We start from the raw sequence: 26510 nt of genomic DNA, 5'->3' as shown, positions 1-26510 counted from the left end.
CCCCGGCCTCTCTACGGTTCTGTTCTCAAACTCTCTCTTTTCCAGCACTGCGCCCCCAACTACTCTGCGCCCTCCCCGGACTCCCTCCGCCTCACGCCCCCAGCCCCGGTGTGGTGCGCACAGCTCGGGAGCCCCTCCTGAGAGCCCCCCTCTCGGCCCCAGGGGAGCGCCGCCCGGGGCTGAGCGCCCGCTCTCCCGCCACTGGGCCGTGTGTAGCCCTCACCTCTTTGCCATCACCTCTCCCCACTCACGAACTGTGCCCCTTTTCGCCCCGGGACCTCTGCCCTCCCCGCAGCCTCCTGCCCGGCGGCCGCAGCGTCCCCGCAGCTCCCTAATCCCTTTCCTCCGAGGAATTTTCTTGCCGTCCCCCTCCCCCACACGCATTAATCCGCCAAACCTGGCTACCTCTGGGAACCCCCGAGCCTGGCTTGGTAGTCTCAGGACCCCACCCCCGCCCCCACCCCCAGCCCCGCTTTTGTTTGCGAGGGTTTTCACACCGCTCCCGACTTCTTTCGCCTCCCCCTCCTCTTTGTAAGCCCGGCCTTTGTCCCTTGGGGTTGCAGCGCCTGGACTCCTTGGACACCTAGGCCCCGTGGGCCGGTTACTAAGGGGGAGGAAGGGACCTCTCCCGGGCAGGTGCTCTGGTTCCGTGATGAGAAGGGGAGAGGCCGGGAGCCCTGTCGCCGAGCTGTGAGGGATCGGAAGCGCCTACCTTTGTCCTTTCCGCCCCCCCCCCCCCCGCCCCGGTTCAGTGCCTCAAGGCGAGGGCCTGAAGGGGAAGGAGAGAGGGGCCTGCCACCTTCTGCTCTAGGCTTCTGTGATGGGGGCAGAAGTGTGGGGAGGTGACGAACAGGAGAACTTGTTGGTCTGTGGTCAAGGGAAAGAGGGATGCAAATGGATACTTTGAGTCATTTCTCTCCATGTTTGGTGTTCAGTTAATGACAAGAAACACACCTTAGGGTTGTTGGTTGGTTGGTTGGTTGGTTTTCTTATTTCTGCGTGTGCGCTTTGCTTCTCAGTGGAGAGCTATCCATCTGATTTTTATTAGCAACCAGTATTTATCATGTCATGCCCACAACTTAGACAACTGTAGGTTCTGCAAAGAAAATGGTTTCTCTTGCATATTTGGGGGGGGGGGGTGTGTGTGTGTAGGAGAAATTGATGTGTTTCTTTCGGTTTTGCTCTGTGATGTTCCATGGGCACATGGAAACAATACTGTGAATTTATTTGGTGGTAGTATGTTGGAAACTGGTGACTACATACTTCTATCAGTTTTATTGGGAGAATGTAACTGGTTTGCCGAAAAAGCTGCAAGTTGTCCAGGATAAAGGGATTCTTTCCTGCCAACGTGTATTGCTCTCTGAGCGTATTTCTGAGAGTTTCTAATGTATGTTGAGGTGCTGTCTTAACGTTAGGTCTCTCTACCACTGGCTGAACAAAGCCTTTCTTAGGATTTAGTTGAACCAGTGTTGGCAAGGCTCTGCCACTCCAGTGTTAACTTCTTTATTCGCTTTGGTAAATCCAGCAGGGCCCCAACATGCAAAAAGCTTTTTTTGTTGTTGTTCTTTTCGAAAATGGACCCTCAGAGACAGGTCCAGAGGGACTGTCGAGCATTCAGTATTGGGCTCTGAATTTTCTTTGATAAAGTGATAGCTTTTAAAAATAAGGACTCCATGTTGATCATTTGATGAATATATTAAATACTGTTCTTTGGAAAATTGTATTACATGGCCATTTACAAAATGAATAATCCAAATATATGTCTGTTGGCCAAAATGGCAGAGACTTTGCATGTTTCGGACCACGTTAAGTGTTCATTGTTTGTATTATTTTCACATAGAATGTGGGACCTGGAAAGGTTTGCCTACTCCAACCCGTCTTTGTGCAAACCGAAACAGTGACAGGAGAGCAAGGACATGATTTGCCTAAGGTCATGAAGGGAAAGTTGCCAGGGGTCAGCAATTGGTTTAGGTCTGAGGTCCACCAGTTGGGACAAACCATGCTTGGGAATACCTGAGAGACCTAAGACCTAGTTGGAGTGGAGGAACAACAGGAAAAGAACTGGGGAAATAAAGAAGAGAGACTAGGGAAAGAAAGATGTATGGGCAGGGGTAGATTAGAGTGAGCTCCGTAGTGGCCAGAGCTCCATTGCCAAGCCAGTGCAGTCTTTGGCTAGATACCATTTAGCATGAGAGCTTAAAAAATAGCTTTGACTAATTAGAACAATCAGAGTAAGAATAATTTTTCCTTGTTTTTAATGGCTTAATTGAGATATAATTCATTTACCATACAATGCACCCATTTAGGTGTACAATTCATTGGCTTTTAGTGTATCCACAGCGTTGTATATCCAGCATCGCAGTCAATTTTAGAACAGGTTCATTACCTCTCCCCTTTTAATACATAGAGAGGGTTTAAGCATTGGAAGGGTGTTAAGTGTAGGACAGTTGTTTCCCAGTGTATCTCCCCTGGGCACTTAGGGGCTGGATGGCAGCTTGATGGGAATGCTTTAACCTTGGGATTCTTTCATATATCTGGTTTATTCAGTGTGCGTTAAACACATGATGAAGATAGAAACCATGTCTATCTAGTTGAACTTTGTATTGTGCCTAGCATGGGTGCTTTACAAGAATTTTTATGATGAAGCTTTGGAAAATATTAAAATAGAAATAGAAGTGCTAAATGATAAGGTACCACAGTGAGAGATGCTATTTAATAGTTTCACTCTTGATTGCCCCAAACTGTTGTGGACACAGCAATCCTACCTATTAGCTAAAAATAGCATGATGTTCTTGGGCATGTATAATCCTGCTCAAAACTCAAATTGAAAATTTAAACAACTGGCTCTTGGCAAAGGCTCTCGCCCAATCTATTCTAAAATGAAAAATATTTTTCTGTGATTTGTGAAATTGCTCCACCAAGGGAAGTATGGGCTTCATGTTATAACATTTTAATTTAGGAACTATCTCCTACATTTTTCCCCCTAGTTACTTTGTTTTCAGCCTCTGTTTATAAGCTGAACTAGTATTTTTCTGGAAAGCCCTTTTGTTTTTAGAGTAAAACCTGAGCCCCAAATCAGGAGGTGAGCCAGAAATTGGTCACTAAGGTAGCTAAACTGGGAATTGATATCTTATGACCAGAAATTTTCACATGGCATGTAAATCTGGACAGGCAAGGGGGGAAGAGAGTAAGAGAGTATCTGTTTTCCATACTTACTTTGAAGTGCTGAATAAGCACACTTTCACCATGGAAATGCCTTTAGGTAAGGCCTTCATGAAAGAATTAAGGATCAGTGATGATAATAACTTGAAAGCATAAAAGTAGCATTTTTCCCATGACGTTCAGGAACCATCCCATCTCCCCCTGTTGGAGAATTGAAGATGTAACCATAGCTGTTACCCTATCAGCGTGATCTCTCTTGAGAGCACAGAGGTGAAGGTTTACCAAGGCAAAGAATTCAACTCCTGAAACTCCTTTTGCTATCCTAAAAGAAGACTAATATAGGGAAGGCAGAAAATGAAGTCCTGTTAACAGCATTTCTGCACTGAATAGTTTAAAGGCAACTCGTTTTGTATTCATGCTTGTGTCCCCCCCACATAGACTAGAGCCTGTTCCATGGTTTGTTCTACTGAATTAGTGAGTATCTCTATATGCTCCAGATGGTTTTGTAAGCATCCATCTTCAGGATAGCCCTGTGGGATAGATGGTATCATCCCCAATTTGGAGGATGAGGAAGGTGAGGGTCAGAGAGGTTGAGTGACTTGCTCAAGGTCCCACAGCCAGTAAAGAGCAGAATCAAAGTTTGAAGTCTGATTTCCTGAGAACTTCAGGTCCAGGGCTTTTGCCTCTAGGCCACAACTACCTCCCATCACAGCAAAGAAGCTGTGAGCCCCCTCTTTCTACCCAGATACATCTAGGCACAGAAAAAGATAATGCTCTGAGACTCTCCAGGTGCCAGGAGCTGTTAACAAATGGGGTAAAACCAACTGCCAAATGTCAGCTTTTTAGTCTTGATGGCTCCAAACTCCTGTACCAAAGGAGGAAGTAACCAGGGAGTAGAGGGGCTGCTGGAAGCCTGAGGGAGACCTACAGATTCCTACAAAAAGAAAGTGGGCTTTGGAAGACTACTATAGAATGATAATGTGGGGGAACCCAGGAGGAACAAAAAGATGGGAGCTGGTTTGCTTTGACATAGTAGCAAATGTGTGCAGGCTTAAGAATATTAATTCAGTAAGTAGGCATTTCTCATTTCTTCAAGTGAAATGGAGTATTTGTCATTCATTTTTTTATGACCTTGTAGTTCACTCATTTAAGGGTACAGTTCAGTAGTGTTCAGAATATTCACATCAATTCAGTCAATTTTAGAACATTTTCACCAACCCAGAAAGAAAACTGTACCCTTTAGGTGTAACCACCCCCCTGCCCCAACTCCCCATCCCCTTGAGTACTAGGCAACCACTAATCTACTTCCTTTCTCTTAATGGATTTGCCTATTCTGGACATTTCATATAGATGGATTCATATAATTGTGGTCTTTTGTGACTGGCTACTTTCACTTAACATAGTGTTTTCAAGGTTCATCCGTGTTGTAGCATGTACCAGGACTTCATTTCTGTTTCTGGCTGAATAATATTCTGTTATATGCATACAACATATTTTGTTTATCCATTCATTAGTTGACAGATATTGGGTTGTTTCCACTTTGAGTCTATTATGAATAATGCTCTATGAGCATCCATATGCAAAGGTTTGCATGGACATGTGTTTCCATTTCTTTTGGGTATGTATACTTACTGGATCATATGGCAACTCTATGTTGAACCTTTTGAGGAATGGCTAGGCTGTTTTCCGTAGCAGCTACACCAACCTCACATTGCCAGCAGTGAGGGTTCCACTTTCTCTCTATCCTCACCAACCCTTGTTAGTGTCAGTCTTTTTGGTTCTAGCCATCCTGGTGAGTCTGAAATAATATTCTGGGGTTTTCATTTGCATTCCGCCAGCGGCTAGTGACATTGAGCATCTTTTCATGTGCTTATTGTTTCCTATTCATTTTTGCTTTGCTCCATCCCCTGATTTGATTCTCACCCTATTTCTTTTCTAAATTGACTCGAGACCAGAGCAGGACAACTATGTTATTTCTCAGGTGATCAGAGGGAACCAGGAGGATAAGGGACTACCTTTCACTCTTATCACTGAGGGCTAGAGGGGCTGAAGCCTTGGGTGTAGATAATTTTAGCTAGGAATGCTGACCTGATAAAAGTGATAGAGCCCACCCCCCCAAAAAAAAAACAGAAAAAAACCACAGCTTATTCACATATCCAACAATTCACTCATTTAAAGCATACAGTTCAGTGTTTTTTAGAATATTCAGACTGCTGCAACTGTCACCACAATTAAGTTTAGAACATTTTCCTCACCCCTAAAAGGAGCCCTGTCCCATTAGCAGTCACTCCCCATTTCCTCCAACTTCTCCCCTCCCCTAGCCCTAGGCAACCACTAATCTACTTTCTGTTTCTATAAAGTTACTTTATCTGGCCGGTTCATATAAATGGAATCATACCATATGTAGTCTTTTGTGTCTGCCTTCTTTCATTTAGCATAATGTTCTCTAGGTTCATCCATGTTGTAGCATGTATCAGTACTTCGTTCCTTTTTTATGGATGAATAATATTCCATCCTGTGGCTTTTTCACATTTTGTTCCTGTATTCATCAGCTTATGAACATTTGAGTTGTTTCTGCCTTTTGACTATTACGAATACTCCTGTGAACAGTCATAGACGAGTTTTTGTGTGGTCATGTTTTCAGCTCTCTTGGAGATGTATACATACACACACATACACACACATCCCTAGGAATGGAATTGCTGGGTCATAAGGTAACTTAACATTTAACATTTTGGAGGAACTGCCAAACTTTTTCCCAAAGTGGCTGCACCCTTTTACCTTTTAGGCCAGCCCTGAAGTTTGTAAACTTAGGAGAGAAACTTAGAAGAGAAAAAAATGTTAGCTTTCTTTCCAATTTTGCCTACTGGGCTGAACTTTATATACAGATATGTGTGTTTGTGCTGGGGGTTTTCTATCTCCCATGTAGCCCAGGGACATGGTAGCTGGAGTTGGCAAAGCATTCTGCACCTAGCTAGGCAGGTGCTTTCTTTTCCTTGTTAGATGGTTTGAGACAAAATCCTATAAAACATCAGTTTTTTGGGACGCCTGGGTGGCTCAGTCGGTTAAGCGTCTGCCTTCTGCTCAGGTCATGATCCCAGGGTCCTGGGATCGAGTCCCACATGGGCTCCTTGTTCGGCGGGGAGCCTGCTTCTCCCTCTGCCTGCCACTCCCCCTGCTTGTGAGCGCTCTCTCTCTCTGACAAATAAATAATAAAAATTTTTAAAAACAAAAAACATCAGTTTTCCTGATAGGATAGAATGGCTATAATAATATATAGGAATGAGAAGGAATTATTTATTTAGTTATAGCTCTTTGAGATTTCCTTTTAATTCAGTGTATTGCTTGTTGAAATCTTGACCCTGTTATTTACACTGTTGATTTATTTAAAGCTTTAGCCTTATATTCTGTAATAGGGAAATTGTTTTGTTTTATTTTTTTTTAAAGATTTTATTTATTTATTTGAGAGAGCGAGAATGAGAGAGAGAGAGAGAGCACATGAGAGGGGGAAGGTCAGAGGGAGAAGCAGACTCCCCGCTGAGCAGGGAGCCCGACGTGGGACTCGATCCCGGGACTCCAGGATCATGACCTGAGCCGAAGGCAGTCGCTCAACCAACTGAGCCACCCAGGCACCCGAAATTGTTTTGTTTTAAAGAGAAATAGGAGAAGTAGAATAATTTGGGCCTGTCATTGTTACTGAAAAAATACAGTTTTTGCTTCCTTATGTTAAGAATATATATATAAATAATGTGTATATATATGTATAAAAAATACACATATATTTTGTGTGTGTGTGTGTGTGTGTGTGTATGTATAAATGCTAAGTCATTAAATCCTATGGGAATCATCTTGGAGGAGGAGCCAAGGCCCTGGGTTCTAGTTCTTACTTTATCTTTTTGTGGGGGAGGGGCGGGGGGGGGGAGAGAGAGAGAGAGAGAGAGAGAGAGAGAGAATCTTTCCTGAGCATGGAGCCTGACTTGGGGCTCGATCTCACAACCCTGAGATCATGACCTGAGCTGAAATCAAGAGTTGGACTCTTAACCGACTGATCCCACCCGGGTGTCCTAGTTCTCACTTTATTTTTAAGTTAGCTGAATGATCTTATGCTAGTCAATCTCTTTGAGCCTCAATTTTCTGATCTGTAAAATAAGGGGACTGTGCAAAATGATCTCTAATGTTTCTTCTACCTCAAATTTTGTGTCAGATAAATGGAATTGAGTTGAAAATTCAATTTACATTTCTATTTGTACCTAGACTGTTATTGAATCACAAAGTCTTGAGCTAATAACCGTCTTGCTTTAATAAGGGTCTTGTCTTCCCCTCTTCTTTCCTGTGATAAGGCTTTCATTCTCTTGAAATGGATCTTTGTTGGGGCGCCTGGGTGGCTCAGTCCTTAAGCGTCTGCCTTCGGCTCAGGTCATGATCTCAGGGTCCTGGGATCAAGCCCCACATCAGGCTCCCTGCTCAGTGGGAAGCCTGCTTCTCCCTCTCCCACTTCCCCTGCTTGTGTTCCCTCTCTTGCTGTGTCTCAAATAAATAAAATCTTTTTTAAAAAAGAGAAATGGATCTTTGTTTACTTTTCATTGAATTTGGATATCTTTAAAAAAGCAAAGGCCAGGGCGCCTGGGTGGCTCAGTCGGTTAAGCGACTGCCTTCAGCTCAGGTCATGATCCTGGAGTCCCGGGATCGAGTCCCACATCGGGCTCCTTGCTCGGTAGGGAGTCTGCTTCTCCCTCTGCCCTTCCCCCCTCTCATGCTCTCTCTCTCTAATAAATAAATAAATAAATCTTAAAAAAAAAAATTAAAAAAAAAGCAAAGGCCATAGAAATTTGGGGATTTTTCCACTTGATGAAATTAAGTGATAAAAATTTAAATAGACCAAAAGAAGAAAACTTAATATGTTTTGTATAAATATGTACATTAAGGGTCTGGTTTACATACATATTCTTCAGATTTTCACAAGGGAGGAAGAATTTTGCAAATCTTGCGTTAAATTCCAGATTAGATTTTTTTTTTTTTTAAGATTTATTTAGGGATGCCTGGGTGGCTCAGTTGGTTAAGCAACTGCCTGCGGGTCAGGTCATGATCCCAGGGTCCTGGGATCGAGCCCTGCATTGGGCTCCCTGCTCTGCGGGGAAGCCTGCTTCTCCCTCTGCCTGCCGCTCCCCCTGCTTGTGCTCTCTCTCTTTGTCAAATAAATAAAATCTTTTTTTAAAAAAATAAAGATTTATTTATTTTAGAGAGAGAGAGTGCGTGGGTGCATGTGCACACACGCGAGTGGGGCGGGGAGGGCCAGAGGGAGAGAATCTTCAAGCCGACTTCCTGCTGAGCACACTGAGCTCGGAGCCCGATGCATGGGGCTTGATCCCATGACCGTGAGATCATGACCTGAGCAGAAACCAAGAGGCAGACGCTTAACCTTAACCACCGAACCACCCAGGTGCCCCCAGACTAGATTATTAAGAGTTGTTTTGTAAACACTCAGAAAAAAAATGGTGAGCACAGGAACCAGTATTGGTTTACCAGGTTCAAACAAGTCATGTCAGACTTGCCAAATTGCCTTGAGGGGACAGGGTTACTGGACTGGTAGGTCAGGGAAATATGGTAGATGTGGTATATCTAGATTTTGACAAGGAATTGGCAAGGCTTCTCTGGATAAGATGGTGAGGTGATAATAGTGATAATATGTCTAAGGGGATTTGTCTGCAACTGATTGATCAATCCCAAAGGAAAATGATGAATGAGCCAGGAGCAGTGTGGAGGGGAGTTTCTAGTGGTTGTGTGTGTCCTGGCTTTGTCCTTGGGCCTGTCCTATTCAGTCTGCCTCCCCACTCTCCTCAAATTATATTTATTTTTGTATTGCATTTAGATTTATAGCAAATTGGAAAATACAGAAAAATACAAAGTAAAAAAAAAAATCAAATCTCCTGTAAAACTACCTCTAGAAATAACCACTTTGTGTCTGTATGTGTATGTATGTGTTGGGTGTTATTTCCCTCCAAACTTTTATATATCATATAATATGTATGTATCTCTTTCAAGACTAGAATCATTGATTTAAGCAGTTTTGTATCCTTGCTTTTAACTTGCCGTATGTCATGAATATCTTACTAAAATGGTTTTTAATAGTTAAATAATATTTCATCATGTGTGTGCCATAATTCGTGTGACTATTCCCTTTTTGGTGGACATTAGGTTGTTTCCAATTTTTTATCTTATAAATAACACTGATGGATATCCTTGTATGAGGCTTTTTGTGAATCTGATATTGCTTCTTCAGAATGAATTCCTTGGTGTGGAGTTATTGGTCCAAAGGGTATGAACATGTTTAAGACGATATATTTTGCCAAATTGGTCTCCACCTCCACCAACAGTATAGAGGGTGTGTAGTTTGAGATCTTGCTAACATGGAGCATTATTTTTTTTAAATCTCTGCAAATTTGATAGGTAAAAAATGTTATTTCACTCATATTTTAATTTTTATTTCTTTTTTTTAATAACAATTGAGGGGCGCCTGGGTGGCTCAGTTGGTTAAGCGACTGCCTTCGGCTCAGGTCATGATCCTGGAGTCCCGGGATCGAGTCCCGCATCGGGCTCCCTGCTCGGCGGGGAGTCTGCTTCTCCCTCTGACCCTCCTCCCTCTCATGCTCTCTGTCTCTCATTCTCTCTCTCTCAAATAAATAAAAAAAAAATTAAAAAAAAAAATTGAATGTGTGTGTGCATGTATATGTTCACTGGTCATTTTGTGTGTGTGTGAATTGCTTGTTCATACCTTTTCTCCATTTCCCTATTGAGGTGTGTTCATAAGTTCTTATTGATGTGTAAAAGCTTAAATGTAGTTAGAATATTAATTCTTTGTCATGTATATTACAAAGATTTTTCCCAGTTTGTAGTTTGCTTTTTTATTTTATTTTGATGTACAGATATTTTATGTTTTTATGTAGTCTATCAGTGTTTTCTTTTGTACCTTTAACAAGTAAATGTTCGCTTTTGTTTTATTCTAGTTATTTAATGTTATTGTTTTCACACTTAAAACCTTAACCTGCCTGGAATTTATGATGTAAGGTAGGATAGTACCTTATTTGTGCTCCAGATGTTTAATGAATTACCTCAGTACCATTTATTAAATATAAATAATCCATCATTTCCCTACTGTTTTGAAGTGCCACCTTTATTACACACACACACACACACACACACACACACACACAATTTGGATTTTGGTATCTTATTCTGTTCTGTAATATTTTACTCTGGGATTATCAGTTACTGAAAAATGACCACAGACGACCACAGTAACAGGAAATCTTTCTCTAGGTCCCATTTTTCTGGGTTCCTCCCATGGAAACTTCATTCAAAAGATTCCGTTGATACCCCAGTAAAGATTGTCAGTGGATTTGTGATCCTGTCAGAGTGAAGAACATTTGACTCTAGACTCTCAATTGACCTGGTAAAATGTAGAAATCAGTTACATTAACATTAACTCAAGTTAGTAAGTTTAATCATAAAATGTTTTGTTTCAATCACTGTGTTGCAGCATCTCTGTTAAGTGGAAAAGATTGTTATGAACAAGATTGCCCGCTATCTTGAGAGCAGGGAAAGGTATATTTTGTCTTCATTCTCATGTTTTCTGGATGAGGTGTTTTGTCTTGGGGTGGTTCTTATATACAGTTTGGATTATGGGTTGAAGGAGCTAAAGGCTTTGTTAATCCTGCATTTGAATATACTATATGAAGCTCCTTTGAAACAGAGAAAAGGTCCTAGTTGAGGCTTTTACCCTAATCTGCTGGGTCATCTGGGATAGGTGAGAAGGACCAATGGCAAAGTCCTGTGAATAACTTTTTCTTTGCTTGATGTGAGGTCAAAGCGTTTATCATTCTACTCATTTAAGACCAGGCGGCTGAATGTAATGAAACCTTTATATACTATAGCACTTTTGCTCAGTAGCTCTTCTTGCATCCTCACTAAGCTCTTTGGGGGACAGAAACATCCAGTCAACAGGGATAAACTGGAATCTTTTATGGCATGCTGATCTGTTTTATTTCCAGTATCAGGATGCTATCCAGAACCCTGGCCATGTGTGTGTATGGCTGAGGAAGCACATTGTGGCAATGTAGGAACCAGAACAATGACACTGAGGTTTCTGTTTTGGGTTAGTCATGGTTCCGAGCCCATTGTTCTAAAAGTAGACCTGAAATTATTTTTCTTCGAGCAATATTTGCTCATATTGAGACCTGTTTGCCACTTTTCTGCCCTCTCACATAGCCTTAAGACATTTTTTTTTTTTTTTGCAATTTCTACCCATTGATTTGGTATTATTTTTTGACCCAGAGAACTTAAGATTATTTGCAGATGTGAAGATTTCCCTCTTCTGGCTCATATTTAAAAATTAAAATTAGATTAGCCCTAGGTTTGATTCCTTATGGGCCTCATTGATTTGGTCATAAAATCATAATTATGTCAAAATTAGAAGGGACCTGAGGAACTGTCTCGTTTTAGAGGTCTTAGATTCTTTAAATAGTAGACCCTATAATTAAAAACTAACCCAACTAATTATTATTAATATTATCATATTATTTTATTTGTGATTCCTAGAAATATGCTATTTGGCTATTTATGTACTTACCTCCACACCAACAGGTATCTTCTTGATGGACTTATTTTACTTTCAGCTCCATCCATTTTTCTCCTTTCCTCCCCTCCCTCCCTCTCTCTCTCTCTCTCTTTCTTTCTTTCTTTCTTCTTTAAGGATCAGCTCCATCCATTTCTTTTGAAAACATGAGCTATATTATTGGGACAGATGCTTGTAATTTAGACACATCCTGAGGGTCTGCGCTCCAAAGGCAACTATAGAAACCTAAAACACTATTCATACACATCAAAATCTGTGACTGTCTCATGAGGTTGTCACTTCATTTCCACCACAGTTCTGTACATTTTCACAGTGGGTGATTCCCTTGAGCTCAGTGCAGCTCAGCTAATGGCAAACAAGAGCTGTATGAGTTTGAGATTTGAACACCTGTACTTCTGTAAGAACAAATGAGCCTTTGGGCAGCTATTGACTTATTTGGAGTTTCTAGCTAATCAATACACGTGCAGTTATCCAGCCCTGTCTTCCCTGCTCAGTATTTGTACAGGGACTCAAGGTCAGGAAGTTACAGTTCTTTTGTACTTTATTTGTGTCTTCCTATTGTTGCTACCTGTTGAAATCTGTGTGTCTGAAGTCTGTCATTCAGTTGTTTCCCTGGCTTTGTTGTCATTTCCAAATTTGATAGGCATGGCTTTTATTTTATTTTGTAGCATTTCCTTTTTTGTATCTTCACTCAAATCATTGGTAGTCTATACCACGTGAAGAATAAGTACCCTTTGTTGCTACCATTTGTTTCCTGTCTCTACATTTTCCTACCCGTAACCAAGGCCCAAATAAACTTTCTATGGGTTAAGAAACTGAGCCCCTTTCAGCTTTTCCAAATTAATGACAAGTGTCATTTTCTATCCAGAAAAGACAGTTTTTTTAGAGTGGGGGGGGCAGAGGGAGAAGGAGAGTGAGAATCTTAAGCAGGTGCCCTGCCCGGCATGGAGCCCTACACAGGGCTTATCATGACCTGAGCTGAAATCAAGAGCTGGAAGCTTAACTCAGGTGCCCCCTGAGAAAACAGTTTTGTCATTAGGAAGGTAGATGGGTTTGAGAGCAAAGTTTTATTAGAGGGGAGATGGGTTTGGAGGCTTGGATGTGTGTCCAGTTCATATTAGTGAACATTGTAGTTTCGGTCCTCTTTGATGCTTTATTAGGCTATTAAGTAGATCTTGAAACCTCTGACATGTCAGTGTTTTGCATAAATGGTTTGTGGTTTTGTTGGTCAGTTTTTAGCATTTTGGGGTGGGTAGAAGGGGAAAGTTTTGTATTTTTTCTTAATTAGTTCCTGAGGAGCCAGAACTTGAGAATTAGTGTCCAGGTTTGTCCTGTTAGATCTTTATCATGAATTAACAAATTCAATAAAAGTTTGTTGACTCAACAAGGGTGCTGATTGCCAAACTTTGAGAAGGAAAAAAAAACCCACATCAAGGAGCTTATAATTTTGTAAAGGAAATGACATCACCACAAATTCTGGGCACTAGGTTTTAAAAGGGAGTACAGTGTCTGGAAACCATGTTAGATGAAGAATACTTAAGGAAGTAATAATATTTAGCCTGGAGAAGGGATAGCTTATTTTGAGGACATGATGACTATTCTCTATTATGGCTGATATTATCCCACTTTTTCCTGGTCTTTCAGGAAAAAACTCAGAAGTTGCCTTTGATCCCTTCATCCAATCAGATGTCAAATTTTATCTCTTCTAGTTCCAACATATTTCTTGATTCTTGTCCCTTTTTTTGTATTCTCAATTGCCCCCCCCCTGCTATGTCAGGCCTTTCAAGTCATTGTCTCTACCCGTAGAAGAGGTTCTTGGTCTCTGTTATCTTTCTCTCTGTCCTCCATTCTATATTACATTCCCAGAATAATCTTCCCCCCAAACCTAGTTCTGATTGTGTCATGTCCCTATTTAAACACTTAACAGTGGTTCCCCTAGCCTAGTAAGAAAGTCTTATCTCAAACTCTTAGAATCTGGTCCCCAACCTTCCATCACCGCCACCTTACCCTTTTCACACTCTACCTTCTATTCAGACTTATTCAGTATTCTTGGAACCTGCTCCAGGCTTTCCCAGTTCTTTGACCTTCTTTAAACTGTTCCTTCATACTATTATGAAGAAGAGATCCATCATGTTTTAAATGTTGTTTTAAACACCAAAATTAGGACCAGCTGGCAAAAGAAATGGCCCTTAAACCAAGAATTTTCTCTTGAATAGTGTTGTCTAGTCTAATAACGAAGGAATAGAGAGCTTCCCAACATTGGACATACTTGAGCAAGAGGCTGAGTGCTGGCTGGTTTGGCTGATGTAAAAGCGGGGGCTACTTATACCAGGGGCTGTAGGGGCTAGACAGAGAAAGCGTGGTCCTCTGCTGTTAAATCTACATGTGAGGCACCAACCACACTTTATCTCCCCTTAGTAGCCCTCGTGATACACACACACACACCCCCCTGCTCAAGTCATTCCTTCACTTAAAATCTTTTAATAACTTCTTTCCATCACTCTTAGGATAGTCAAGAGAAAATGAAGAGGCAAAATCAACAGTAAGGCAACAACAGTGAAGTTAGAAAGAAAGCGGTGGATTGAGGAAGCAATTAGGAACAAATATCAGCAAAACTTGAGGAAACACGGGTTGTGTGCAGGGGAAAGGGGGTTTTGTTTACAGTAACAGGGAGGTCATCAAGTAGGGGGAGGCAGAGTGGTCAAGTCTAGAGGTAGATATTTCCAGAGTGTCTACAGAGCATCATATAGGTGGTAGGACAAGTCCTTTGAACCAACAACTCCACCCACAGGAGGCTGACATTTTCTGTGATTATGCGGAGGGAATATCTGAGGTTCCTCTTTGTCTTTGTCTATTCCAGATTACAGTCTTGCCTTTACTTTTGCAAAACCAAAAGGTTCATTGAAGTGTTTTTTTTCCCCAAACAAAAGATCAATCTGTCCTCAAAGGTAAATTCTGCCTCCACTTCTTCAGAAATGGAAAAGCTGCTGGAAGCTTTAGAATAGCAATTTGTCCTCAGCCTCCAGTCATAAAGGTTTCAGAAGGTTGGGGTTCAGTTTGGTAGTGCCAGTCAAATGTTTTTGTGTGCATATAATTTGACCCTGCAGCTTCACTTTGGGAAATCTATTCTATAGAAATGCTCATACAAATATACAGTGCAGCATTGGTGGTAATATTAAAAATTATGAACAATTTAAATATACATCAGTTGGGATATGACTGAATAAATTATGGTCTATCCATAGTATGAAATACTATGCAGCTATTAAAAAGAATGAGATATATCTCTATGTACTGACATGGCTGGGTTTCCATGACCTATTAGAGGATGAAAAAAGTAGATTTATGTGACTCTGTGTGACTTGTGAGTAAATATATATGTTTATGGAAGTAAGTCTGGAAGGATACGTGCTAGAAATATTAACTGGTTATCTTTGGGTAAGTGGGATGGGGGAAGTGATACAGGAATGTCTAAAGGAAAAAGGTAAAGATTTTTTAAAATCATGTGCTACTTTTATTTAAAAAAAAGTGTAAATTCATCAGCTTTCTGTGCAGGCACATTGGACAGAGACCTCTAGCGCTTTCCTTTCCTTCAGGATTTGCAACTGTATTGGCAAATTTTTTTTTTTTTTTTTTTGAGAGTTTTCCAACCCTCTGGCCCTACCTTCCTTTTGATACACGCTGCAGGATACTTACCTTAGCTTTTCCCTGAACTAATAGAACAAACTCAATTTTGTAAGTCAAGACCAGCAGTTTCAAACCTTATTGGACATCAGAATCACCTTGATGCTTGGTAAAAATGCAGATTCCTGGGCCTGCTCGATAGATTTTGAGTCCGTGTGTCTAGGGTTGGATCCAAAATCCTGCTCTTTCAGTGGCACCCCAGGCGGTCAGTGAGAAACTCTGTTTCAGGGAGTGACATCTGATTGTGCCCCCACTCCTCATTTCTCTCTCCATGATTAGCAAAGGGAACCAGGGAGCAGTGACTCACTGTGGATATCTTTGTGGGTCACAAATGGTTGGGTTCATCTGAATGGGAAAAAATGAATAAAACATAGTTTAGTAGACTTGAGAGTTAAGTAGTAAGTGGTGTTTCTTTAAAGTAGCCTATTTGAAGTGGGCCCTTTGGGTTAGAGGCTGGTCTGGTAGGCAGTGACTAGGCAGTGACCAGCCTAGGAGATGCCTTCCAGCGATGGCTTCCTTAGTTATAAGTGGAAGGGGAGGAGGGACGGTGAGGTCTTAGACTTCAGATGCTTTTTATGTGAAGCTTCTGTCCTTGGAAAATGATGCTTCTAGTATTAAGATGAGGTACTATCTATCTTAAGACTATTCTAAATGTTTTTTGTTAGATTTATTATTTTTCTTTGTTATAAACAAAGTCTGTTAATCAGATGCCCACTGTGGGTTATTAACATTACAAAAGGGTGTTTAAAAACCATATACCCTGGCGCCTGGGTGGCTCAGCTGGTTAAGCGACTGCCTTTGGCTCAGGTCACGATCCTGGAGTCTCGGGATCGAGTCCCGCATCGGGCTCCCCGCTCAGCGGGGAGTCTGCTTCTCCCTCTGACCCTCCCCTCTCTCATGCTCTCTCTCTCTCATTCTCTCTCTTAAATAAATAAATAAAATCTTTAAAAAAAAAAAAAAAAAAACCATATACCCCAATTACTCCCAACAGTTAACCTTGGGAATAAAAGGAAATGGTAACAGTTCTTAACTACCTTCCCAAGCCCTCAGTGAGGCTGGCAGCCATCAGTTAAATAAACCATTAGGTTTATTAGTTTGAGAACAGAAGCATCAACTTGGGCACAGTTTTCCAATTTGCTCCTCATTTACCCAACAGTCATTTATTCAGAGGCTACCCTGTGCCTAGTGGACATTGGATAATTCTACAGATAAAAGCCAGAGACTGATGAGCAGTTGGAACTCTAAGGGGATCATCTGAATGGGAGAAAATGAATAAAACACAATTTAATAGTCTTGAAAACTTAGTAGCACATAGAAGACAGAACGTGGATTCCTTAAAGCAACAGCCTTGTTCTCTTTCTGTAGTCTATTTTAAGTGGGCCCTCTGGCCCAGCATTATCAACCTTGGATTAGGAGCTTTGAGGAAATAGTGGTTTGGTGGTTGTTTTTTAAAGGATTTTTTAAGAAACGTAGTTACTAAGCAACTGCCATGACCTGCTGCTAAGTTGGAGTTCAGCGGGCAAGTCAATTCCAAAGAAGGGAATATATAAACAAGTTGCGAGAGGGGGGAAATGGCTTAGGGATAGATTTGGTATATATTTTTTCTGGGTTCAATGCGTATTTCTGCCTTCTACTTTATCTTCCCCAAGAAAGGGCTGCCTGGTCAGAAATCTCTTTGTCTCACCAACTTCTCCTGCTGGCCCGTGAGTGAGGAGGAGGACCAGAAAGGAGCCCACAAGAGGGCCCGGGTGGAGGGCTGAGCCCTGGAGTAGGGCCAGTTCCCTGGGCAGGAGGAAAGGTAGACAGCCCTGCTGCTGCACTCTCTGGCGGTCCAGGGCTTCTGTGACACACCGGTTGCCACCCTCTACATTTCGATCGTGACGCCTCATTGATATTGATGTGTTGCCTTGTAACCCTCAGAACGGGGACACTGTCCAGCTGCTGTCTTTTTCCCCCAACACTTAATGGGTGAGTCAGTGACTTAACCGCTTCCTGCAGGATTTCAGGGACGGGAGTGGGTAATGAGGACAAATCACCATAACACCAGTGCGTGATGAATCAAAGAACACATGAATTTAACCAGTTGGCTTCATTGGTACCAGAGTGAACAAAAATAAACTTTGTTGAGGATATTTGTGTGAGTTAAAACTCCATTCCCTCCCCTTAAGGCTTTTTAGCATTTCCCTTTATACCCAGCTGAAGGTCAGATTGCTTTGCCGAGGGAAGGGGAGTGTCAGGTGTTGGAACAGGTGTTTTGTTTTCTGTGTGTAGAGTCATACAGACTAGATGGGGATGCTTCTTGCCAGCCCTCTATGGTGCATGAAAATGCCTTTGTGGAATTCTTTTTCCCTGGAAATATGTTTGTTTTTTAAAGCAGTTCTACAACCTTCAACCCCTACTATAAATTTTATCTTCCTTTGAAATCTTGTCATAATGAGGTATGCCTATCTTCTCCCATTTCCACAGCCTGTGCTTTACATATATCCCATTTTATGCAGCAGTTACAGACCTTAAAAATTGTTGTGTGTGGGGGGAGAATAAATGTGAATATCATATTTTAAATGTACTAGGAGAATGTCACAGCAAAGCATCCCTATTTTTTAAAAAAAGCCTTTTATAATAATTGTACAGCTAGAATTAATTTTCCTCTATCAGGTTTTCTCAAGTTGGGAGTAAACGTGTAGTTGCCTTTCCAGAGTGATAAGGCTGTTTCAAGGCTATTGTGATGGTGGTAGTGGGGTATAAAGCTGGGCATATGGACTTAACAACCCCACAGACTAGATGATTTTGGAGGAGAAAGGTGACAGCAGACTTCTCGGTTTGGGAGAATTTCTGTTTGTTAGAAGGGAAATAACTCGGGAGAGCTTTGTGATCTTCTCATCTGATTGTGAGGTTTGTTTGTTTTTACCTTTGTGTACTGGGTTCCAATCTCCCCCTCCAAAAAAAGAAAACGTCATCTAGAAACAAATCGTCTTCCTTGCCTAACAATGATATAATGGCCTCAGGTCCTTTCCAGCCCCTCCACCCTGTGTCTCAGGGCCATCTGTTCTCTGCAATCCACTTTTTTGGGAAAGTCTCCTTACCCATCTGCTCTCCTTGGGCCTTAGTGCCTGCTCCAAAGATTTATGAAGGCTGCACTGGAACCTCTTTCCAGTTGTTTTGTTTGTTTGTTTGTTTTTGTTTTTTTTAAGGATCAGTGAGATTTCAAGGCAGATAAAAGCTTTTGCCATTCAGTATGTCCGAATGTTACTCCTTTTTCAGGTGTGTTTCTTCCTTCTCTTGGTCAGTGAGTGGAAAGACGTCTGTCTGTGCTTGGAGGAGGGACTCTGCTTATCACAGCAAAGATTGACTGTGCTGGCGCCGGCTGCTTGGAAGCCCAGTGTCCTCCTGGCTCTTTAGCCACTGGCCCCCAGGCTTGGTGCAGCTCCTTGGGTTCATTCTTTTCCTTGTCTCCCTGACAGAGTACAGTCGCTTTGAATCGAAGATACATGACTTGCGAGAACAAATGATGAACAGCAGCATGAGCTCTGGGTCTGGGTCCCTCCGAACAAGTGAGAAGAGGTCTTTGTATGTCAGGTAAGTCACACTTCTGAGCACCAGGCCTTGTGCTGCGTGAGGAGAGCTCTGTGCCGACACAGCCCTTCCTGTTTAACTAGTGGGATTGGGAGCGTGTGCTCCCAGTACTAAAGCAACATTCTGCACTGTATGCTCAGGCTGTGTACTTTATGGTCAGGGTCTCTCCCTTCTGTGAGCTGGCTTCTTCCTCTTTGCTCATGAATGACTCAGTACGAGAACATTTCAGTTTGCTCTAATTGTAAAAGACTGCTGGGTGATTGTTGCTAGTCAGCATTCAAACAGCACTCAAATGTTCAGAGTACTTTGCTCGCAATCTGTGATTTGAGGGGAAAACTTGGCATCCCCCCCTTCCACATATGCATAGTAGACATCAGCCTTTGTATCTGAGCATATCAGCTATCACTGTGTTCTGGTACAGGGTCTCTTGTAAGAGACCAAAGAACTGACAGGTTGCTGCTTCTGGGTCTTTTTTTAAAAACGGTGTTTTCTTCCTCCCTGCTGCGCCGGTCTGCTGTATCTGAATCATGGAACATGGGATGGGATGGTGTATGGTCCCCAGGAAGGGTGGGTGGAGGGAACGGATATATAGCATTGACTGTCTTGCTGCTGAAAGCTATTCTGAGATACTGAGCAAGGTTAAGCTTTTGACCCTGGAGGCACATTATAATACTTTGGCAGGTCAAAGTACAAACCTCTTGGGGAGTTGGACTGCTGAGTGAACACTATGGCCTCCTTGTAGAAGTAGGGATAGTTTTCTTCTTCCTGCCCTAGCTTCTTGGCAAAACTCCCAACAGTGTGGTGCAAGTACATTGTATCTTTCCAAGGTTAAAATCCTTAGAGTAAGAGGTGGTGAGGTAACTCCCCTGAGCCAGAGATAGCGCTGTGTGTGTGTGTGTGTGTGTGTGTGTGTGTGTGTGTTTAATGCTTAGGTGTGGGGCTGTGTTAGACTCTTGGGTTGAACTTTCTCTAGTGGCCTCTGATACCCGCTGCGGGGTTAGGAGAGAAGGCTACATTTGCTAATTGCCTGGCAATGGGACAACTGCTCTGTCTTTGGGGTTTGACTTGAGGATAGCAAGTGGATATAAATGCTAATTGCAGTTCGGTTCCAGTGCTTGATTTCCTTTTCCCTCAGCTGGTAGTCCCTGGCCTGCCTGCAGGGAGCGGAACCCAGGGAGCAGCCCAGCTGTGAGTCTGAAGCCCACTAGAAACCTTCATGATTCTTTTTTTAAAAATGAGCCCTCAACTTGACTCCTTGTTTGTTGAGAGCAGCTTTCTTCACTTTTGCTGTGCTCACCTCCTGCTGTGAAGGGAGGAGAGCTAGGGGAAGGCTGGACTAGTCACTGGTGATCTTTTCAGTCTCCTGTTTTCCGTCACTAAGCCATTGCTCTGGGTCTGTAGCCTAGACCCCGGCACACTGATGGGGGAAGCAGAAATGTGCTGTTGCCCCCGGCAAAAGGGTAATACTTATGTGACTTGGTCAGGATTGTTCCGTTCCCGTGCTGCCAGCCCCCGCAGATGTGGCACTCCAGTGTGCGTGGGAAGCTGCTCTTTAGGCAAGACAGTTTCTTCGGAGAGCTTTATTTTTGGATTTCCTCTCTCCACCTATCCTGTGCTAGAGCTCTCCATGCCTGGGTAGGGGAAGTGGGGCATTAGCTCCTGACCTAGAAGACCCAAAAGACCTGGAACACCCTCTTCTCTGGCCCTGGGGAAACGGATACATTGTGTCTGACTCTGGGGAGGGGGTGGACACTGCACTCGGTTTCTAGTGAATCAGTTTATATGGTTTATATAATCTGCCCTTAACCTCATCTAGATAACATCGGTGCCCTCTGCTTTATAATAATGAACATTTGTGATCACTAGACTTAGACTTAGTCAAGGAAAGTGTTTTATGGGGCTAAAGCAGTGAGCTGAGGTCTTCGCTAAGCTAACCCCTCTACCAGAGCCTGGCTTGCTCTGTTCCCTTTTGTGCCTGTTTGGCATTCTTTCATTCTGCACTTGTTCCTTTTCATTAGCATGTGAACAAATTCAAGTTTCTTCCATTCTTAAAAAGAAGAGAAGAAAAATTCCCTTGATACCAATAGTCCCTTAAACTGTTGTCTCTCTTCTCTTTGCCACATGTGCCAAATTATGTGCCAGGAAACACTGGTTCCCCGAGATGTTAATAAGTATTGTGTGCAAAATCAATGGTTCAGTAAGTTGGGCAAATGCAGTATTAAACACAGGAAAGTTCTTTACTGTGGTTCATATCCAGGAAGGACTGTACTAGGCAGAGTTGCACCAGAAGATAGGAGCCTGGGAGCCTTATTTGGAGAAGCCCCTCTTAAATCCAGGTTAGGAAATGTTGGAGTCATCTGTACTTGCTCCTGCTATGTCTTCAAATCACCTCTCTTTCAGTAGGAAAGGAAGTGTGCATCTGCTTTTCAGCATGGTGGTGTGGTTCCAAGCAACTCCGGAAGGCTCCGGGGAGGAGCAGAAGCCCAGCTCTGTCAGGGATCCACGGTGACCTCTTAGTCATCAAATCCAGTGACTGGTTCACTGATTCTCTGCCATTGGTCTGACCTCTTCACCACATTTGTTCCCACGAATTCCCTGCTTGCTTCTTTAAAGGCTCTCTTCCTACCTTGCTAACCATTCCTTGATATCTTTCATTAGCTCTGCCCCCTAAATGGCAATGTCATTTATTTTCACAGATTCTGATCCTGTTGTTGTATAAATGACATCCCTGATGTCTTTAGTGAACCCCAGACCTGCATATCAACTACTTGCTGGACGTGTGCATGAAGCTGCGCTCCCAGTGCCTCAAACAAGCAGTGTGTTCAAAACTGAACCCCCCCCACACACACACCTGCTGCTCCTCAATTTCCTTATCTGAGTTAATTGCATCGCCCTATCATGTGGAAAAGGGATTAGATTTGTTCTGTCACCCAAGGCAGATCTCAGCTCCACAGAAGGAAGAAAGAGCTGATGATTAAGACTGTCTGAAAATGGAATGGACTGCTTCCAGAGATAGTAAATTTTGATCTTTTGTTACTGGAGGTGTTTCAGAAGAGGCTGGGCACCTATTTGCCTGGTTGTTGCAAGAGGGGCTTGAAGCTAAAGCAACAATCTGGACATAATCTAATCAGAAGTTTTCAGAAGTTCTGAGATGTCTTCAGGATAAAGGGAAGCAAACTGTCAGGGAACATCTATGCATTAGGGCCTTTGTGATCCTCTTTAAATTGTGATTAAAATCCTTTAAATGATGCTGCAAAGTAGACCTTATTCTCATTTTACAGATGAGAAAACAGACTCCAGTTAGACAGCCAAGAAGTTTCAAAACTGGAATTTCAACCCGGTTGTTCTGACCATGGAGCCTGGTTCTTTCAACATTTCCCAAACTTGCTGATAGGAATCAGCCGGCATGCTAGGAAAAATACAGATCTCCAGGCTCCTCTTTTACTGCTTTGGATTCACTGGGTTTGGGGAAATGTTTGTTTGTTTTTTTTTAACAAGCAATCAGAACGCTCAGGAATAACCAGTTGTTTGTCACAGTGGCTATTTGTTTCTGTTTCACTTGAACAACCGAACATGATGCTTACAGTAGCTCCTACTGTGCGGAAAGCAGGGAAGCACAGGGCTGAGAATCGGGGCATGGTTGTGGAGGTGGATTCAAGGAAGCAGCGGATGCCGGGCTTGCCCTCCAGTAGCTTGCCCTCTACACAGAAGACACTGGGCAGCAGGTGGTTCAGGCGAAGGAGCCCTTTTCAGTTGGGGTTTCACCTCTGATTCTTTTCGCTCTTGTTTCCCCTCTGATGTGTTTTTTCTCCCTTGCCTTCTCCTGAGTGTCTGTTATTCTCTGGTGTGCATGGGTTGCCAAGCAAATAACACTCTCTTGCAGCGCCACCGAGCCTATAGCAGGTGAAGCCCTAGGTAGCTGCGGCTGTACGAATGAGAGGGGGGTGGTGGGATTTGTGGGAAGAAGGGAAGATTACAGTGTTTGGAAAATGTGACTTGGTTTTAAGATCACTAGTGACTTAATGGAAAGGCCTTCCCCAGCCTTCACCATACTAGCCTCATCTCTTCAGTGGTGTAGGTAGGATGAGCGGAGCCTGTCTTTCTGCCCACTCTAGGGCTTTGTCCGCTAGTGAACTTGCCTTCCACGCTGGAAAAGTCCACAGAAGTATGTCTCTCTTGAGCCTCTTGCTCAGGATCAGGGTGGTTGGGGTGTTTAATTCAGGTCATTCTGATGTGAAGGGAGTACGAAAAGACACAGGGTAGGTGAGAGTTCCAGGGACCCTCCAAGTTCTAAACTTGGATGTTCTTTTGTCTATTTCTTGAATGAATGAATGAATGAACGAAAGACCTTGTCCTCCAAAAGACCTGACTTGCTGTCAGCTGCACTTGTGCGTCTTGTGATGACCCATCTTGAATCGACCTGAGTACTCAAGTTTGGGCTTTTAGGTTGCTTTTCGGAAGCTGCTAGCAATTTTAGCTCTCACAGTAAGGTCAAGAGCTGATGAATGACTATTGCCTTATGGCTCTCAGTGCATGCTTCACATGGACCAGGCAAGAGAGGGGCTGCTCAATTTTCAAATAATGCGTGCCTTTTATCTGGTACTTTCTGAAGCTCAGACTGCTATAACAAAGTATCATAGACTGGGTGGCTTAAACAATAGACATTTATTTCTCACAGTTCTGGACACTTGGAAGTCCAAGATCTAGGTGCCAGCAGATTCAGGTTCTGGTGAGCAACACCCCCCAACTTTCCTGGCTTGTAGATAGCCACCTTCTTGCTGTGTCCTCACCTGGCCTTTCCTGGGTGCGTGCAAGGAGAGAGAGAGAGCGGTATCTCCTTGTCTCTTCCTCTTCTCATAGGGGAACTATCTCCCTCATGACCTTATGTGAACCGAATTACCTCCCTCAGGCTCCATCTCCAAATACCATCACCTGGAAGGTTAGGGCCTCAATGTATGAATTTTGGTGGAACACAAACATTCAACCCATAACACTGACCAAAGGAAGAAAGCAGTGTCTTAGACCCCAACGGGCATGGGAGGGAAGTGCAATGGGAGAACTCTGAGGGATAGCAACTGGAGAGTAAATGGGAAGGTGTTTTGTGCCCCACTCCCCCAGTCTGATCTCCACCATTTATGAGCGTCAGACACGGCCTTAGTCTGCAAAGGGCTTCCCCTTTGGTGATATACTACGAAAGATTTTAAAACTGCAGGAATTAAATAGCCGTAAGTAGAAAACATTAAGAAAGGTCTTTGCTAAATACATAGCATGAGTTTGGAAGAAAGAAATTTGGAGTGGGCAGGGTCACGGAGAAGGGTGGGACTTGGGTTGGACCCGGGGAAGCTGATGAGGGTGAGAGGGGACCAGCAGAGCCCCTCCCCCACCTCCCCAGGCCACACAGAGAGCTGGAGCCGGGGGCAGACGGGTGGGCGCGCTGCTAGGTGAGTGCAGCGGAAGCAGCCGCTTGTCTTTGAGGCTGAAGTGCTCTTGTTTATTTTGCTTGGAGAAACCTGCCCGACCGGTTTCCTTGGTAGTTGCCATTTTCTTTGCATTCCTGTTCACCAAGACACCAAGGTGGCTGTGCCAGGTGCTTCTGATTTCTCTGGATCTTTTAGACCCAAACCTCACAATTTAGGACCTGAACTGCGGAGACTTTGGCCTGGTAATCTGTTTACTTTGAGCTGATTGTCTTCCTGCTTTCCCGTCCGCCAGTGAGGTCCCAGGTGAAGGGAAGATTAGGCAAAGGCCCCCAGAGCACGTGTATTATGTGGGCAGGTGCACGCAGCTCTTAGGGGATACTGTTTGAAAGGTCACCACTTACACAACATATCTTTCAAGACCTTTGGCAGCACTTTCTCCTTAGGAAGATAGGCAGCGGCATTTAAAGCTGCCGTGCTGAAGCCTAGCTCGGGAACTCCAACCTGCAGACCCTGGGAAGTGAGCATCTGCTTTTCCTGCTGGTGTGACTTGGCTCTGGAAGCCTGCTTCGTTGCCCACTTGCACTTTGTTTTTACATGCCACATTTTCTCGGGGCCAGTCTTTACCCTGCTTTTAAGAGAGGTTGGTGTTTTTCTGGCCTGGCCATAATGTTTGAGAAGTTGCAGGAAAACCCAGGATCTGGCTTTCCCTTGCTTCACAGAGGTGTGTGGCCATAACCAAGGAGGAACATATTCAGGGTTGAAGAATAATCTTTTATGTAGACCACTTACTGTGATCTTAGGCTGGAGATGGTAATATTTCCATAAGCTTTGTTCTCTCCTGACATAGTGTTTCCCTCTGAACTGACCAGTCCTCAACTCAGGGTCTGTCATGAAATTCTTTTTATCTAGACCCAGAAAGAATAAGGGGTTTCTGAAGCTTCTAGTCCCAACACACCATCTTGTCAATAAACTCACACACACGGGGGTGGGACCAAGGTACCAGAGTGGTTAACTGTGGTTTTAGGTGTCTGGAGACAAATAGGTATTGACTTTCTTTTTTCTGTTCAGTCTTTTTGAGTCAGAGGTTGAAAAGTTTTGTTGCTATGTCATCTGGGCCTTCCATGTATAGGATTTCAGTTTCGGGACAGTGGTTCAGTCTGATTTAAAAGGGGTGGGATGGTATCTGCCTTGACTTTCTCTAGTGCTTGCCCTAAGGATATATCCAGGTTGTGGAGAAAGGTGCTCCTTCATCCTCTTACCAGTTCCTTACCAGTAACCTGAGGCATGTGTAACAAGGAGCCAGTCCTTGTCAATTTTAGGTTCCAGGCTGTTCCTTAGAGAGATCATCACTGCTAGATGGCCACAGTTTAACATGCTTCTTAAAGATCTCACGTAGGTAGTCGATACTTTTTCAAAATAAAATCTAAAAAAATTTTTTTAAAGACTTATTTATTTATTTATTTATTTTAGAGAGCGAGAGAGACGGGGTGGTGAGAGGGAGAGAGAAACTGAAGCAGACTCCGCACGGAGCATGGAGCCCGACTCGGGGCTTGATCTCATGACCTGAGCTGAAATCAAGAGTCAGACGCTTAACCGACTGCACCACCCAGGTGCCCCCAAAATTCATTAAGGTCTAATTTACATACTTTTTTTCAATTACAGGAAATATACATCATTTGAAAGGTGCTTTCAGTTTACTACACAGCCTGTTGTTTTAATTTCTTCCTTCTTTCCTTCTTTCTTGTAAGCTCTATGCCCAATGTGGGGTTTTAACTCACGACCCTGAGATGAAGAGTCCTGTGCTCTACCGGCCGAGCCATCCAGGCGCCCCTTGTTCTCTCTTAATTGTACCTTCCACATGGAAGTTTCGCCTGATAATGATAAAAAAGCTGAGGCCGGGCGCCTGGGTGGCTCAGTCGTTAAGCGTCTGCCTTCGGCTCAGGTCATGATCCCAGGGTCCTGGGATCGAGCCCCACATCGGGCTCTCTGCTCGGCAGGAAGCCTGCTTCTCCCTCTCCCACTCCCCCTGCGTGTGTTCC

General features: G+C 43.3%; 1 protein-coding gene across 6 annotated transcripts in view; it reads left to right on the top strand.

Moving 5' to 3' along the window:
- The window catches only part of DLG3 (discs large MAGUK scaffold protein 3), a 49863-nt gene that overhangs the window by 8182 nt on the left and 15171 nt on the right, over nt 1–26510 (top strand). For all 6 annotated transcript variants that reach the window (XM_081808711.1, XM_081808710.1, XM_081808709.1 and 3 more), the window contains one exon: nt 18940–19054. In XM_081808711.1, coding sequence (XP_081664837.1) covers nt 18940–19054 — 115 coding nt within the window. The remainder of the gene's footprint in view (nt 1–18939; nt 19055–26510) is intronic.

The sequence above is a fragment of the Leptonychotes weddellii genome, chromosome X (genome assembly GCF_054177405.1).
Source record: "Leptonychotes weddellii isolate Sample4059 chromosome X, ASM5417740v2, whole genome shotgun sequence".
NCBI classification, from domain to species: domain Eukaryota; kingdom Metazoa; phylum Chordata; class Mammalia; order Carnivora; family Phocidae; genus Leptonychotes; species Leptonychotes weddellii.
This window is presented reverse-complemented; position numbering and strand designations above follow the sequence as displayed.